This window comes from Eschrichtius robustus, chromosome 15 (assembly GCF_028021215.1).
Source record: "Eschrichtius robustus isolate mEscRob2 chromosome 15, mEscRob2.pri, whole genome shotgun sequence".
NCBI classification, from domain to species: Eukaryota; Metazoa; Chordata; class Mammalia; order Artiodactyla; family Eschrichtiidae; genus Eschrichtius; species Eschrichtius robustus.
Window position 1 is genome coordinate 36,855,873 of NC_090838.1, and position 13,514 is coordinate 36,869,386.

At 38.1% G+C, this 13,514-nt stretch overlaps 1 protein-coding gene across 3 annotated transcripts in view; it reads left to right on the forward strand.

Moving 5' to 3' along the window:
- Positions 1 to 13,514, forward strand: part of CAMKMT (calmodulin-lysine N-methyltransferase) — a 407,707-nt gene that overhangs the window by 15,394 nt on the left and 378,799 nt on the right. For all 3 annotated transcript variants that reach the window (XM_068565064.1, XM_068565063.1, XM_068565065.1), the window contains exon 2: positions 7,531 to 7,703. In XM_068565064.1, the coding sequence (XP_068421165.1) occupies positions 7,531 to 7,703 (173 nt within the window). The remainder of the gene's footprint in view (positions 1 to 7,530; positions 7,704 to 13,514) is intronic.

Sequence of the window (13,514 nt, forward strand, 5' to 3'; positions counted from 1 at the left end):
TAGGTGGTCGCAAAGCACCAAGCTGATCTCCCTGTGCTATGCAGCTGCCTCCCACTAGCTATCTATTTTACATTTGGTAGTGTATATATGTCAGTGTTACTCTCTCACTTCGTCCTAGCTTACCCTTATCCCTCCCTGTCTCCTCAGGTCCATTCTCTATGTCTGCATCTTTATTCCTGTCCTGCCCCTAGGTTCATCAGAACCATTTTTTTTTTTAGATTCCATATATATGCGCTAGCATACAGTATTTGTTTTTCTCTTTCTGACTTACTTCACTCTGAATGACAGACTCTAGGTTCATCCACCTCACTACAAATAACTAAATTTCGTTTCTTTTTATGGCTGAGTAATATTCCGTTGTATATATGTGCCACATCTTCTTTATCCATTCATCGTCGATGGACACTTAGGTTGCTTCCATGTCCTGGTTATTGTAAATAGTGCTGCAGTGAACACTGTGGTACATGACTCTTTCTGAATTATGGTTTTCTCAGGGTATATGCCCAGTAGTGGGATTGCTGGGTCAAATGGTAGTTCTATTTTTAGTTTTTTAAGGAACCTCCATACTGTTCTCCATAGTGGCCGTATCAATTTACATTCCCACCAACAGTGCAAGAGGGTTCCCTTTTCTCCACACGCTCTCCAGCATTTATTGTTTGTAGATTTTTTGATGATGGCCATTCTGACCGGTGTGAGGTGATACCTTATTGTAGTTTTGAATTGCATTTCTCTAATGATTAGTGATGTTGAGCATCTTTTCATGTGTTTGTTGGCAATCTGTATATCTTCTTTGGAGAAATGTCTATTTAGGTCTTCTGCCCATTTCTGGATTGGGTTGTTTGTTTTTTTGATATTGAGCTGCATGAGCTACTTGTATATTTTGGAGATTAATCCTTTGTCAGTTGCTTCGTTTGCAAATATTTTCTCCCATTCTGAGGGTTGTCTTTTTGTCTAGTTTATGGTTTCCTTTTCTGTGCAAAAGCTTTTAAGTTTCATTAGGTCCCATTTGTTTATTTTTGTTTTTATTTCCATTTCTTTAGGAGGTGGGTCAAAAAGGATCTTGCTGTGATTTATGTCATAGAGTGTTCTGCCTATGTTTTCCTCTAAGAATTTTATAGTTTCTGGCCATATATTTAGGTCTTTAATCCATTTTGAATTTATTTTTGTGTATGGTGTTAGGAAGTGTTCTAATTTCATTCTTTTACATGTAGCTGTCCAGTTTTCCCAGCACCACTTATTTTTTATTTTTTTTTTAAACATCTTTATTGAAGTATAATTGCCTTACAATGGTGTGTTAGCTTCTGCTTTATAACAAAGTGAATCAGTTATACACATGCAATATGTTCCCATATCTCTTCCCTCGTGCATCTCCCTCCCTCCCACCCTCCCCATCCCACCCCTCTAGGTGGTCACAAAGCACCGACCAGCACCACTTATTGAAGAGGCTGTCTTTTCTCCACTGTATACCTTTGCCTCCTTTATCAAAGATAAGGTGACCATATGTGTGTGGGTTTATCTCTGGGCTTTCTATCCTGTTCCATTGATCTATAATTCTGTTTTTGTGCCAGTACCATACTGTCTTGATTACTGTAGCTTTGTAGTATAGCCTGAAGTTCCGGAGCCTGATTCCTCCAGCTCCGTTTTTCTTTCTCAAGATTGCTTTGGCTATTCGGGGTCTTTTGTGTTTCCATGCAAATTGTGAAATTTTTTGTTCTAGTTCTGTGAAAAAATGCCATTGGTAGTTTGATAAGGATTACATTGACTCGGTAGATTGCTTTGGGTAGTATAGTCGTTTTCACAATGTTGATTCTTCCAATCCAAGAACATGGCATATCTCTCCATCTGTTTATATCATCTTTAATTTCTTTCATCACTGTCTTATAGTTTTCTGCATACAGGTCGTTTCTCTCCTTAGGTGGGTTTATTCCTAGGTATTTTATTCTTTTTGTTGCAATGGTAAATGGGAGTGTTTCCTTAATTTCTCTTTCAGATTTTTCATCATTAGTGTATAGGAATGCAAGAGATTTCTGTGCATTCATTTTGTATCCTGCTACTCTACCAAATTCATTGATTCGCTCTAGTAGTTTTCTGGTGGCATCTTTAGGATTCTCTATGTATAGTATCATGTCATCCTCAAACAGTGACAGTTTTACTTCTTCTTTCCGATTTGGATTCCTTCTACTTCTTTTTCTTCTCTGATTCCTGTGGCTAAAACTTCCAAAACTATGTTGAATAATAGTGGTGAGAGTGGGTAACCTTGTCTTGTTCCTGATCTTAAAGGAAATGGTTTCAGTTTTTCACTATTGAAAACAATGTTGGCTGTGGGTTTGTCTATATGGCCTTTATTATGTTGAGGTAAGTTCCTTCTATGCCTACTTTCTGGAGGGTTTTTATCATAAATGGGTGTTGAATTTCGTCAAAAGCTTTTTCTGTATCTATTGAGGTGATCATATGGTTTTTCTTCTTCAATTTGTTAATACGGTTCATCACATTGATTGACTTGCGTATATTGAAGAATCCTTGCATTCCTGGGATAAACCCCCCCTTGATCATGGTGTATGATCCTTTTAATGTGCTGTTGGAATCTGTTTGCTAGTATTTTGTTGAGGATTTTTGCATCTGTGTTCAGCAGTGATACTGGACTGGCTGAATGGATACAGACTGGCTAATTATCGATATGTTTGTTCATTCCTGTTACCATTTTCTTAATTGTTTTGGGTTTGTTTTTGTAGGTGTTTTCCTTGTCTTGTATTTCCTGCCTAGAGAAGTTCCTTTAGCATTTGTTCTAAAGCTTGTTTGGTGGTGCTGAATTCTCTTAACTTTTGCTTATCTGTAAAGGTTTTAATTTCTCCATCGAATCTGAATGAGATCCTTGTAGGGTAGTGTAACCTTGGTTGTAGGTTTTTCCCTTTCATCACTTTAAATATGTTCTGCCACTCCCTTCTGGCTTGCAGAGTTTCTGCTGAGAAATCAGCTGTTAACCTTATGGGGATTCACTTGTATGTTATTTGTTGCTTTTCCCTTGCTGCTTTTAATATTTTTTCTGTGTATTTAATTTTTGATAGTTTGATTAATAAGTGTCTTGGCATGTTTCTCTTTGGGTTTATCCTGTATGGTGCTCTCTGTGCTTCCTGGACTTGATTGACTATTTCCTTTCCCATGTTAGGGAAGTTTTCAACTGTAATCTCTTTAAGTATTTTCTCAGACCCTTTCTTTTTCTCTTCTTCTTCTGGGACCCTTATAATTCAAATGTTGGTTCGTTTAATGTTGTTCCAGAGGTCTCCGAGACTGTCCTCAATTCTTTTCATTCTTTTTTTTTTATTCTGCTCCTTGGCAGTTATTTCCACCATTTAATCTTCCAGCTCACTTATCCGTTTTTCTGCCTCAGTTATTCTGCTATTCATTCCTTCTAGAGTATTTTTAATTTCAGCAATTGTGTTGTTCATCACTGTTTGTTTGCTTTTTAGTTCTTCTAGATCCTTGTTGAATGTTTCTTGTATTTTCTCCATTGTGTTTCCAAGATTTTGGATCTTCTTTACTATCCTTACTCTGAATTCTTTTTCAGTTAGGTTGCCTATTTCGTCTTCATTTATTTGTTCTTGTAGGTTTTTACCTTGCTCCTTCGTCTGTAACATATTTTTCTGTTATTTCATTTTTTTTTTTTTTTTGATGGTTGGTGCTGTATCTCAGTCTTACTGGTTGTTTGGCCTGAGACGTCCAGCACTGGAGTTTGCAGACAGTTGGGTAGAGCTGGGTCTTGGTGCTGAGATGAGTTCCTCTGGGAGGTCTCACTCCAATTAATATTCTCTAGGGTCCTAGGTTCTCTTTTAGTCCAGCGGTTTGGACTCGGAGCTCCCACCACAGGAGCTTGGGCCCGACCTCCAGCCTGGGACCCAAGATCCCGCAAGCTTCGTGGCATGGCAAAAAAAAAAAAAGAAAGGGAAAAGAAAAAGAAAGAAAAAAAGCAGTACAATATCAAAGAGTAAAAAATAAAATAAAATTGGAAAGATAAAAAATATATTAGGAAAAATAAAACTATCATTGAAACAAGTGCAACAAGGTAAAATAAAACCTCAAGAGAAAAAAGAAAAAAAAGGGGGGTGGGGAAGAAGCCAAAAGGGTAGAACAATTACAGAGTTTAAAGAATAAAATAAAATTAGAAAAATAAAAGATTTATTAGGAAAAATAAAAACATAAAAAAATCAACAACAATGAATCAGCAAGATAAAACAGAACCCCAATCTAAAAGAAGAAAAAAGAAAAAAAAAAAAAAAGCCTTGGCTATGGGGGTGAAGTTTAGATGGGGGCTGGAACTTAGGCAGGGGCGGGGTTTAGGGTGGGGCAGGACCCAGGCAGTTGGGGGTGTTATGTTTGATCATGGGGCGGGGCCTAGGCTCAGGACCCATGTAGCTGGAAAAGGCCTTGGGGGGGGGCCACGTTCAAGTGTGGGGCAGGGCCTCTTCTTAAGACCTGCGTGGAAGGGGAGAGGCAGCACATGGAAGGGAGGGCCTCTGGAATGTGGGGTTCTGGAGTTTGGAGGTAGGGCCCTGAGTGAGGGTGTGTGGGTGGGGTTTAGGCCCAGCGCATTGGAGGGGGTCTCTGAGTGTAGAGGTGGGGCCCTGGGTGAGGGTGTAGGGGCGGGGCTTGGATTCTGCATGGCAGGAGGGAGGCTCCGAGGGCAGAGGATTAGGCCTGAGCCCAACAGGCTCCCTGGTGCCTAAGTGGACAGGGAAGGCACTAGCCACATTCCCTTCCATTCCTTCGTGCCGCTCCCTCACCGTCTCCCCCAGGGTGTCCCCCGTCACTGCTGGACCCCTAATAGTGGGTGGGTCCCACTGGGTTTAGGAACTCCCCTCCCCCAGCCACCCCTCAGGGGTGCCAGTCCTGGAGGTATGGCCTTTACTTTTGCTCCCCCTTCCCTCCCTCCCACTCCCTCAGGACCCAGAGGCAGAGGATGAGGCCTGGGATCTCAGCAGGTTCCTGGGCGCCCAAGTGGGCAGGAGAAACCTGGCCATGCTCCCTTTTGATCCTCTGCCCTCCCAGTGGTCCCCCAATTTACCCCTTCTGGCATGGGATCCTTTCCCCTCCCCCAGCCGCCCCTTAGGGGTACCAGTCCCATCCTGCCTCCACTTCTCCCCCTTCACTCCTCCCATGCCCCATGTCCTACCTGGTCGCTGGGGGTTCGTCCTGTCCCCTTAGGTGTCCGTGGTCCCTCACCGGTGCCTGGTTGGTGCCCTAGTTGTGAGGAGACATGAATTCCGAGTCCTCCTAGTATGCCATCTTGACTCCGCCCTTGAAATGTATTTTTATTATTCAGTTCAAAATACTTTCTAATTTCCATTGTGTTCTTTTTTTGATTCACAGATTATTTAGAAGTTTATTGCTTAACTTCCAAATATATTTGGTTTTTCATATCTTTATTTTTCATTTGTTTATGACTCTTAGAGCACTTTATATCTTAAAAAAAACTTTATGGGAAATGTCAAACATATACAAAAGTGGAAAAAAATAGTTTAATAACCACTCAGGTTTCCATAAGCTTCAACTATTTTTAACTCTTGACCAAATTCGTTTCATTTCTGTTCTCTCATTATGCAACCCTCACCAGATTATTTTAAAGCAAATCTCAGATATCATATTTTTTCTATAAATATTTCAGTATGTACCTATACAAGATGACATTAAAAAATTAATTACAATACCATATCCTATCCAGAATAATTCCTTGATGTCATAAAATATCTGGTCAGTTTCCAAAAGTTTTCCATTGTCTCCTAATTTTTCTTTACAGTTTGATTATTTTGAAAACAGGATCCAAATTAAGTTCCAAATATTGTTATTGGTTGATATGTTCAAGTCTTTTTAATCTAAATATTCCCTCAGCATGTCTCTTTTTCAACCCTTGCCATTTATTTTAGAAGCAACTGGGTGTTTTGTAGTTTCCTATAATTTGAATTTTGCTAATTGCACTTGATGATGTTGTTTAATGTGTTCCTCTATTCCTGTATTTCCTATTTCCTGTAAGATATACAGGCTTGATCAGATTCAGATTTGATGTTTTTTGTTTTGTCTTGTTTAGTTGGTCAAGATGATGGTGGTGTGAGATTTCATCAATAATCATAGTGATGTCTGGTTATTTCTCTTCTTGATAATGATTACCTAGGTTCATGAATTCATGAGGGAGTTGAAAAATGGTGATATTCTGTTGTTCCTTCTTCATTTATTATTTGAGATACTAGTATAAAAAGAAATTTCCCCTCATCTTCCATTTGGATATTCTCAGTTATGGTTCATATAGAAGAGACAGATAAATACTTGATTTTTTCTCCTCATTTACTAGTTTTCAAAATAAGTTGGTTCTTTAGCATTTTTCAGTGATCATCAATGAGGCATTTAAAAAGTTACCGTTATGAACTAATGTGTTTCAATTCGGTTACATTTATTATCTTTGTTAATGCTCGCACTGTCCCATCTTTGGCCAATGGACCCTACTCAGATTGTCTCTGGAGTCCTTTTGATATAACCCTTAATTTTGTATGGCTTTCTTGTTTCTTTGTGTGCATGGTGTTCCAGACTTATCTTGTACAATTCCTGCCCTTTTTCCAAGGGCCTTACTTTTTTTTTTTTTCTTTCTTTTTTTTGGCTGTGCTGCATGGCTTGCATTATCTTAGTTCCCTGACCAGGAATTGAACCCAGGCCCTTGGCAGTGAAAGCGTGGGGTTCTAACCACTGGACCACCAGGGAATTCCCCTTACTTTGTTTTAATAAAAAATGGTATTTAGAGACAGCAGTATGTGCATTAGGTGTGCTCATTGCTACTAGTTTGGTCATTGTTTTTAGACCTTTTCAGTGGTCAGATGTAGGAAATATATGTACAGTTTTAAAAAATGAAATACATCATTAGTTTATATTATACTTTATTCAGATTCAGAGCTACAGGGTTTTTGCTTAACCTCATTAATTTTACAGCTGTATCTCCTTTTTTCCATACTTAAAAACCTAGTTTTCAGTGGCACCAACAAAACTACTCGTTTGATTTATCTTAACACACACACACACACACACACACACACACACACACACACACACACACACACACACACACACACACACACACACACCGGCTCAGAATAACGTACCTGCCCCTGCCTAGGTATTAAGCTTTGAAACTCAACTTTTACCCCCTAAGTCTACAAGCTGTTGAAGGTGCTGCTTGTCTTCTCAGCTCTTTCTTTTGGAATTGATGAATGTCTCACAAAAGTGGTTGCAAAAGCCAGACTCATCTCTCTAGATTTACCTCCTTTTAAAGATATTAGACTGGTAGATCTTCACTATGTTCTTTGCCCTCTGATGCCTTCGAGTAATGTTTTAAAATATTTTGTGCATCTTTTCTAGTTGTCTTCAGTAAGATGTTGGTCTGAATTATCTAATCTGCCATTATTGGAAATGAAAGTCCCCATACCACTTAAATGTTGAACATTTAATTTATATTTATATAATGTGACCACAATATTTGGTTTTATTTCAAAGGCTCTGAAACAAAAACACCTGGATGATTGTCTACGACATGTATCTGTAAGAAGATTTGAATCATTTAATCTGTTCTCAGTAACAGAAGCCCAAAAAAGGGAAACTGAAGAGGAAGTTGGTGCCTGGGTCCAATATACAAGCATCTTCTATCCTGAATACAGTATTTTCTTAAGGTAAACATCACTCTAGTTAAGATTTTTTTTTAAGTTTTTTTCTCTTGTAGAAGAAAACAATCTACTAAGAATCTCATTGTTCATTCTATTGAGTTTGCAGGCAATCTTTATCAGAACTTAGGTTTTGCAACTTTGTGTTTGGAATCCTGCTGCTCTAACTGGGTCTTACTGTATTCTCAGAACTAAAAAAAAAACATTCTAAGGAATGTATCTGCATTTGAGGATAAAGTTCAAATCAAAGGGTTCATTTAACCATTGTCTCATAGCATTTGATTACGAAAAAAAGCCAAGTTCTTTTTGAGGCAAAGAAGGCTGAAAGTGAAAACAGAATTTTTCCAAACTGTTCTTCAAGTAGTAGTTATTTGAAAAATCAAGCTTTGGTATTTTTCCCATTCACGTTTTGTCACTTTCAGAATAGAATCTTAAAATAGGAGGAGAAAATTCAGCCAAAACACTGATATCGTGAGAAGCTTACAGACTGTTCTGGCTTTAAAAATCATTAGAAAAGAGATAAGAGAGTTGCAAACTGAAGTAACAAGGTATCATTTTTACTGAATTAACTTCCTCTCACAGTTACAGTCTAGCATGTTGCAATATTACTGCAGGTATTTGATTTTATCATCAGATGAATGGATAAAGAAGATGTGGCACATATATACAATGGAATATTACTCAGCCATAAAAAGAAACGAAATGGAGTTATTTGTAGTGAGGTGGGTGGAGTTAGATTCTGTCATACAGAGTGAAGTAAGTCAGGAAGAGAAAAACAAATACAGTATGCTTACACATATATATGGAATCTAAGGGGAAAAAAAAAAAAAGGTCATGAAGAACCTAGTGGCAAGACGGGAATAAAGACACAGACCTACTAGAGAATGGACTTGAGGATATGGGGAGGGGGAAGGGTAAGATGTGACAAAGTGAGAGAGTGGCATGGACATATATACACTACCAAACGTAAAATAGATAGCTAGTGGGAAGCAACTGCATAGCACAGGGAAATCAGCTCTGTGCTTTGTGACCACCTAGAGGGGTGGGATAGGGAGGGTGGGAGGGAGGGAGATGCAAGAGGGAAGAGATATGGGAACAATGTATATGTATAACTGATTCACTTTGTTATAAAGCAGAAACTAACACACCATTGTAAAGCAATTATACTCCAATAAAGATGTTAAAAAAAAATCTGCCTTTCTTGACAAGATTTCACATTTTGAAAGGGAGGGAGAGGAGCACATTTACAGTAACTGTAAGAAGAGCAAAAAACATTTTAAGTGGAAACGTGTCTGAATACAGTTTAGGTGAGGTTAGGAATAATTTTAAGAAAAAAAGTTTTCACAAAGGATGTCTATTTATAGTATATGTTTCCTGAACTATTTTAGTTTAAAATATCTCAGCTCTGAAAGATACCATAATAGCTTAAAATTTGGGATTTGGATAAAAATTGACTAGGGTGGGCAGGGGGATGCAATTAGGATCTGGTTTCATCATATTGATTTATTAAAAACTCTAAATAGAAGGTAAAAACTTAGGGATTTGTGAGCTTGCCTGTACATTCATTATGAGATTCAAATTAGAATACCTCAACTGCCTGGCATTCTGATAGAGATAATTAGTTTAGTCCTTGATTAGGAAGGAAAGAAAAATGCATTAAATGCTTAACTGTTTGCCAAGTACAGTACTAGGTGCTTTGATGTATTCTAATTCATGTACTCCTTACAATAACTCTGCGAAGTAGGAATGAAGATGATTAAACAATTGGAAGATAGAATCTATAAGGATATTAAAGAGAAGGAGAAACAGGGTGATACCCCTACTGGTAGGGGTCTTCAGGTATAAAGTTGTAAAACTTATCTTCTACATCCACTGTGACAAGAGGCAGTAAGTGTAAACTGTACCAAGAATAACTTCCTGAGATCTTCAAGGCCCTGGTAAAGAATAACTTCCTGACATCTTCAAGGCCCTGGTAAGGCTTAGCCAGAGAGAATGTGAAATCTTCTGTTCTTGAGAGCTTTCAAAATAAGGCATGGTTCTCCACCTGGTGGAGATGGCGTTGATGTAGCAGCAAGGCACCTCTCCAACAGTGTGGTTCTTTGTGATATATCCATTTTTGAAAGAATAAATATATCTATACAAATATGATATTAAATCCTAGTTTATAGAAAGAAGACAGGTGACTGAGCTAGAATTTAGGCCTCATTGGCTGCCAAGATTTTTTCTCTTTTTTTCAAACTAGCTAATATCTCTCCATATCAATAGTGCAAAAATAACAATAGCTTACACATACAGAATTCTAGAGCTGAATTCTGATCTTAGAATAAATTAAAAAATAATCATAGCAACATTAATAATGACTGACAATTGAGTGCCTACTATGTGACAAGCACTGTTGTGAATGGTTAACATGTATAAGCTTATTTAATTCACACAGCACCTCCTGAGGTAAATACTATTTTTATCCTCATTTTACAGATGAGAAAATAACTCGATTGAGGGCACGCAGCCAATAATTGGTTGTGCCCCTATTTAAACCCTGGTGGTCTGGTTTCATGCCTGTATGATACTTTTAAAAACTTTTGTTTTGAAATAATTACAGGCTCTCAGAAAGTTGCAAAAATAGTACAAGGAGTTCCATGTACCTATCACCCAGCTGTCTTCATCAGTAACATCTTATATAATGATAGTCACAGCCTGCAATTTTAACTTCTATACATCCTGCCACTTGTGTGACAGTCATATATACATTTATTCACTTTTCAGATGAAGGGATTGAGGCCTAGATAAACTAATTTCCTCATTGATTATTCTGAGCATTCCATTTCTTACTCCATAATCCTGATACTGTATAGGAAATAACCGATATTACTGAAATTGCTTAGGTAGGGGAGGATTTCTGCCAAGAACAGTTCATTCCATTCCATTGCCAGTTTTGTTCATGTTGATTTCTTATGGTTACCACTTCTCCTTGTTTACTGTTATCTGCCCAACATGGATTTCCATTCTTGCTCCTTTGATATCTTGTATCAGCTCTTTTGTCAGTCTTTCCATGACATTTCTTTAGCTACCTTTATCTATTTTCTTCAGTGTTATTTGAATTGTGAGCATTCTAAAATTAAAAAAAATTACTTGCAATAGCCAAAAGTAGTGGCTTGGAAAGTTGTTTTGAAATGCAGTACCATCATCGTCTTCTATATTTTTTAAGTTTATTAATGCTATGCAGTGAAAAAAGGGGGTGAATAGTTTTTAAATAAATCAAATCAGTAAATTCATTCCCCTACATATTGATTTATGTTCCTTTAAAGTTTTATTAGACTTGAAATGAATACCTTAAGAGAGTAAATAACTAGATATTTGTGAATTCAGAGTACATAGTTGTATATTGTTTATATTATTAAAAGGTATATAAGCAGTGGCCTGAGTTAAAATTTTGATCATTTCCTGTCAGCTTTACATGATGATACTTAAAATGAAGGAATAAAGAATTTCCCCTGGTGACTTTTCATCAGAAGCAAAGGTCTGGACAATGTAAAAGTTAGGTTATGAATTCCCCAAGATGTGTTGTCTTTTCTGTATATCTGAGGATGGTCGACTCTGTTCCAAAGTGAGTGTTGAGAGTTAGTAAATTAAAATCCAGGGTATGGCTCCTGCTTTATTCCTTGGCAAACTCTTCTTGTTTTTCTGGTGTTCATTTCTTAGAATTTTATAGAAGAGGTTCTTGCTATTAGATAGATGCATGTATAGAAAACTAATATATACCAGGAGGTGTTTATACTAAAAATCTTTCATTAAAAATTCCTTGTTCCTGGGACTTCCCTGGTGGTCCAGTGGCTGAGACTTGCGCTCCCAATGCAGGGGGCCCGGGTTTGATCCCTGGTGAGGGAACTAGATCCCTCATGCTTCAACTAAGAGTTTGCATGCTGCAACTAAAGATCCCATGTGCCGCAACTAAAAAAGATCCCGCATGCTGCAACTAAAAGATCCCACAGGCCGCAACAAAGATCCCACGTGCCGCAGCTAAGACCCGGCGTAGCCAAATAAATGAATGAATGAATGAATGAATAAATAAATAAATAAATAATATAAATATATATATATATATGAAGGGACTTCCCTGGTGGTCCAGTGGTTGCGAATCTGTCTTGCAATGCAGGGGACGTGGGTTTGATCCCTGGTCAGGGAACTAAGATCCCCCGTGCCACAGGGCAACTAAGCCCATGTGCCACAACTACTGAGCCCGTGTGCCACAACTAGAGAGGAGCCTGCGCACCACAATGAAGAGCCTGTGTGCCGCAACAAAAGATCCCACGTGCTGCAACTAAGACCCGATGAAGCCAAAAAAAAAAAAAATATATATATATATATTTTAATAGATCTTTATTGGAGTATAATTGCTTCATAATACTGTGTTAGTTTCTGTTGTACAACAAAGCAAATCAGCTGTATGCATACATGTCCCCATACCCCCTCCCTCTTGAGACTCCTTCCCATCCTCCCTATCCCACCCCTATGGATCATCGCAAAGCACCGAGCTGACCTCCCTGTGCTATGCTGCTGCTTCCTACCAGCCAACTACTTAACGTTTGGTAATGTAAATATGTCGATGCTACTCTCACTTTGCCCTCCTACCCCATGTCATCAAGTCCATTCTCTATGTCTACCTCTTTATTCCTGCCCTGCAACTAGGTTCATCAGTACCTTTTTTTTTTTTTTGATTCCATATATATGCGTTAGCATACGGTATTTGTTTTTCTGTTTCTGACTTACTTCACTCTGTATGGCAGACTCTAGGTCCATCCACCTCACTACAAATAACTCGATTTTGTTTCTTTTTATGGCTGAGTAATATTCCATTGTATATACGTACCACATCTTCTTTATCCATTCATCTGTCGATGGACATTTAGGTTGGTTCCATGTCCTGGCTATTGTAAATAGTGCTGCAGTGAACATTGTGGTGCATGTCTCTTTTTGAATTATGTTTTTCTCAGAGTATATGCCCAGTAGTGGATTGCTGGGTCATATGGTAGTTCTATTTTTAGTTTTTTGAGAAACCTCCATACCGTTTTCCATAGTTGTTGTATCAGTTTACATTCCCACCAACAGTGTAGGAGGGTTCCCTTTTCACCACACCCTTTCCAGCATTTATTGTTTCTAGCTTTTTTGATAATGGCCATTCTGACTGGTGTGAGGTGATACTTCATTGTAGTTTTGACTTGCATTTCTCTAATAATTAGTGACATTGAGCGTCTTTTCATGTGCCTCTTGGCCATCTGTATGTTTTCCTTGGTGAAATGTCTATTTAGGTCTTCCACCCATTTTTTAACTGGATTTTTTTTTTTTGATATTGAGCTCCATGATCTGTTTGTATATTTTGGAGATTAATTCTTTGTCTGTTGTTTCATTTGCAAATATTTTCTCCCATTCTGAGGGTTGTCTTTTCGTCTTGTTTATGGTTTCCTTTGCTGTGCAAAAGCCTTTAAGTTTAATTAAGTCCCATTTGTTTATTTTTGTTTTTATTTCCATTACTCTAGGAGGTGGGTCAAAAAAGATCTTGCTGTGATTTATGTCAAAGAGTGTTCTTCCTATGTTTTCCTCCAAGAGTTCTGTGTCTGGTCTTACATTTAAGTCTTTAATCCATTTGGAGTTTATTTTTGTGTTTGGCGTTAGGCAGTGTTCTAATTTCATTCTTTTACCTGTAGCTGTCCAGTTTTCCCAGCACCGCTTATTGAAGAGGCTGTCTTTTCTCCATTGTATGTTCTTGCCTCCTTTGTCGTAAATTAGGTGCCTATGTGTGCGTGGGTTTATCTCTGGGCA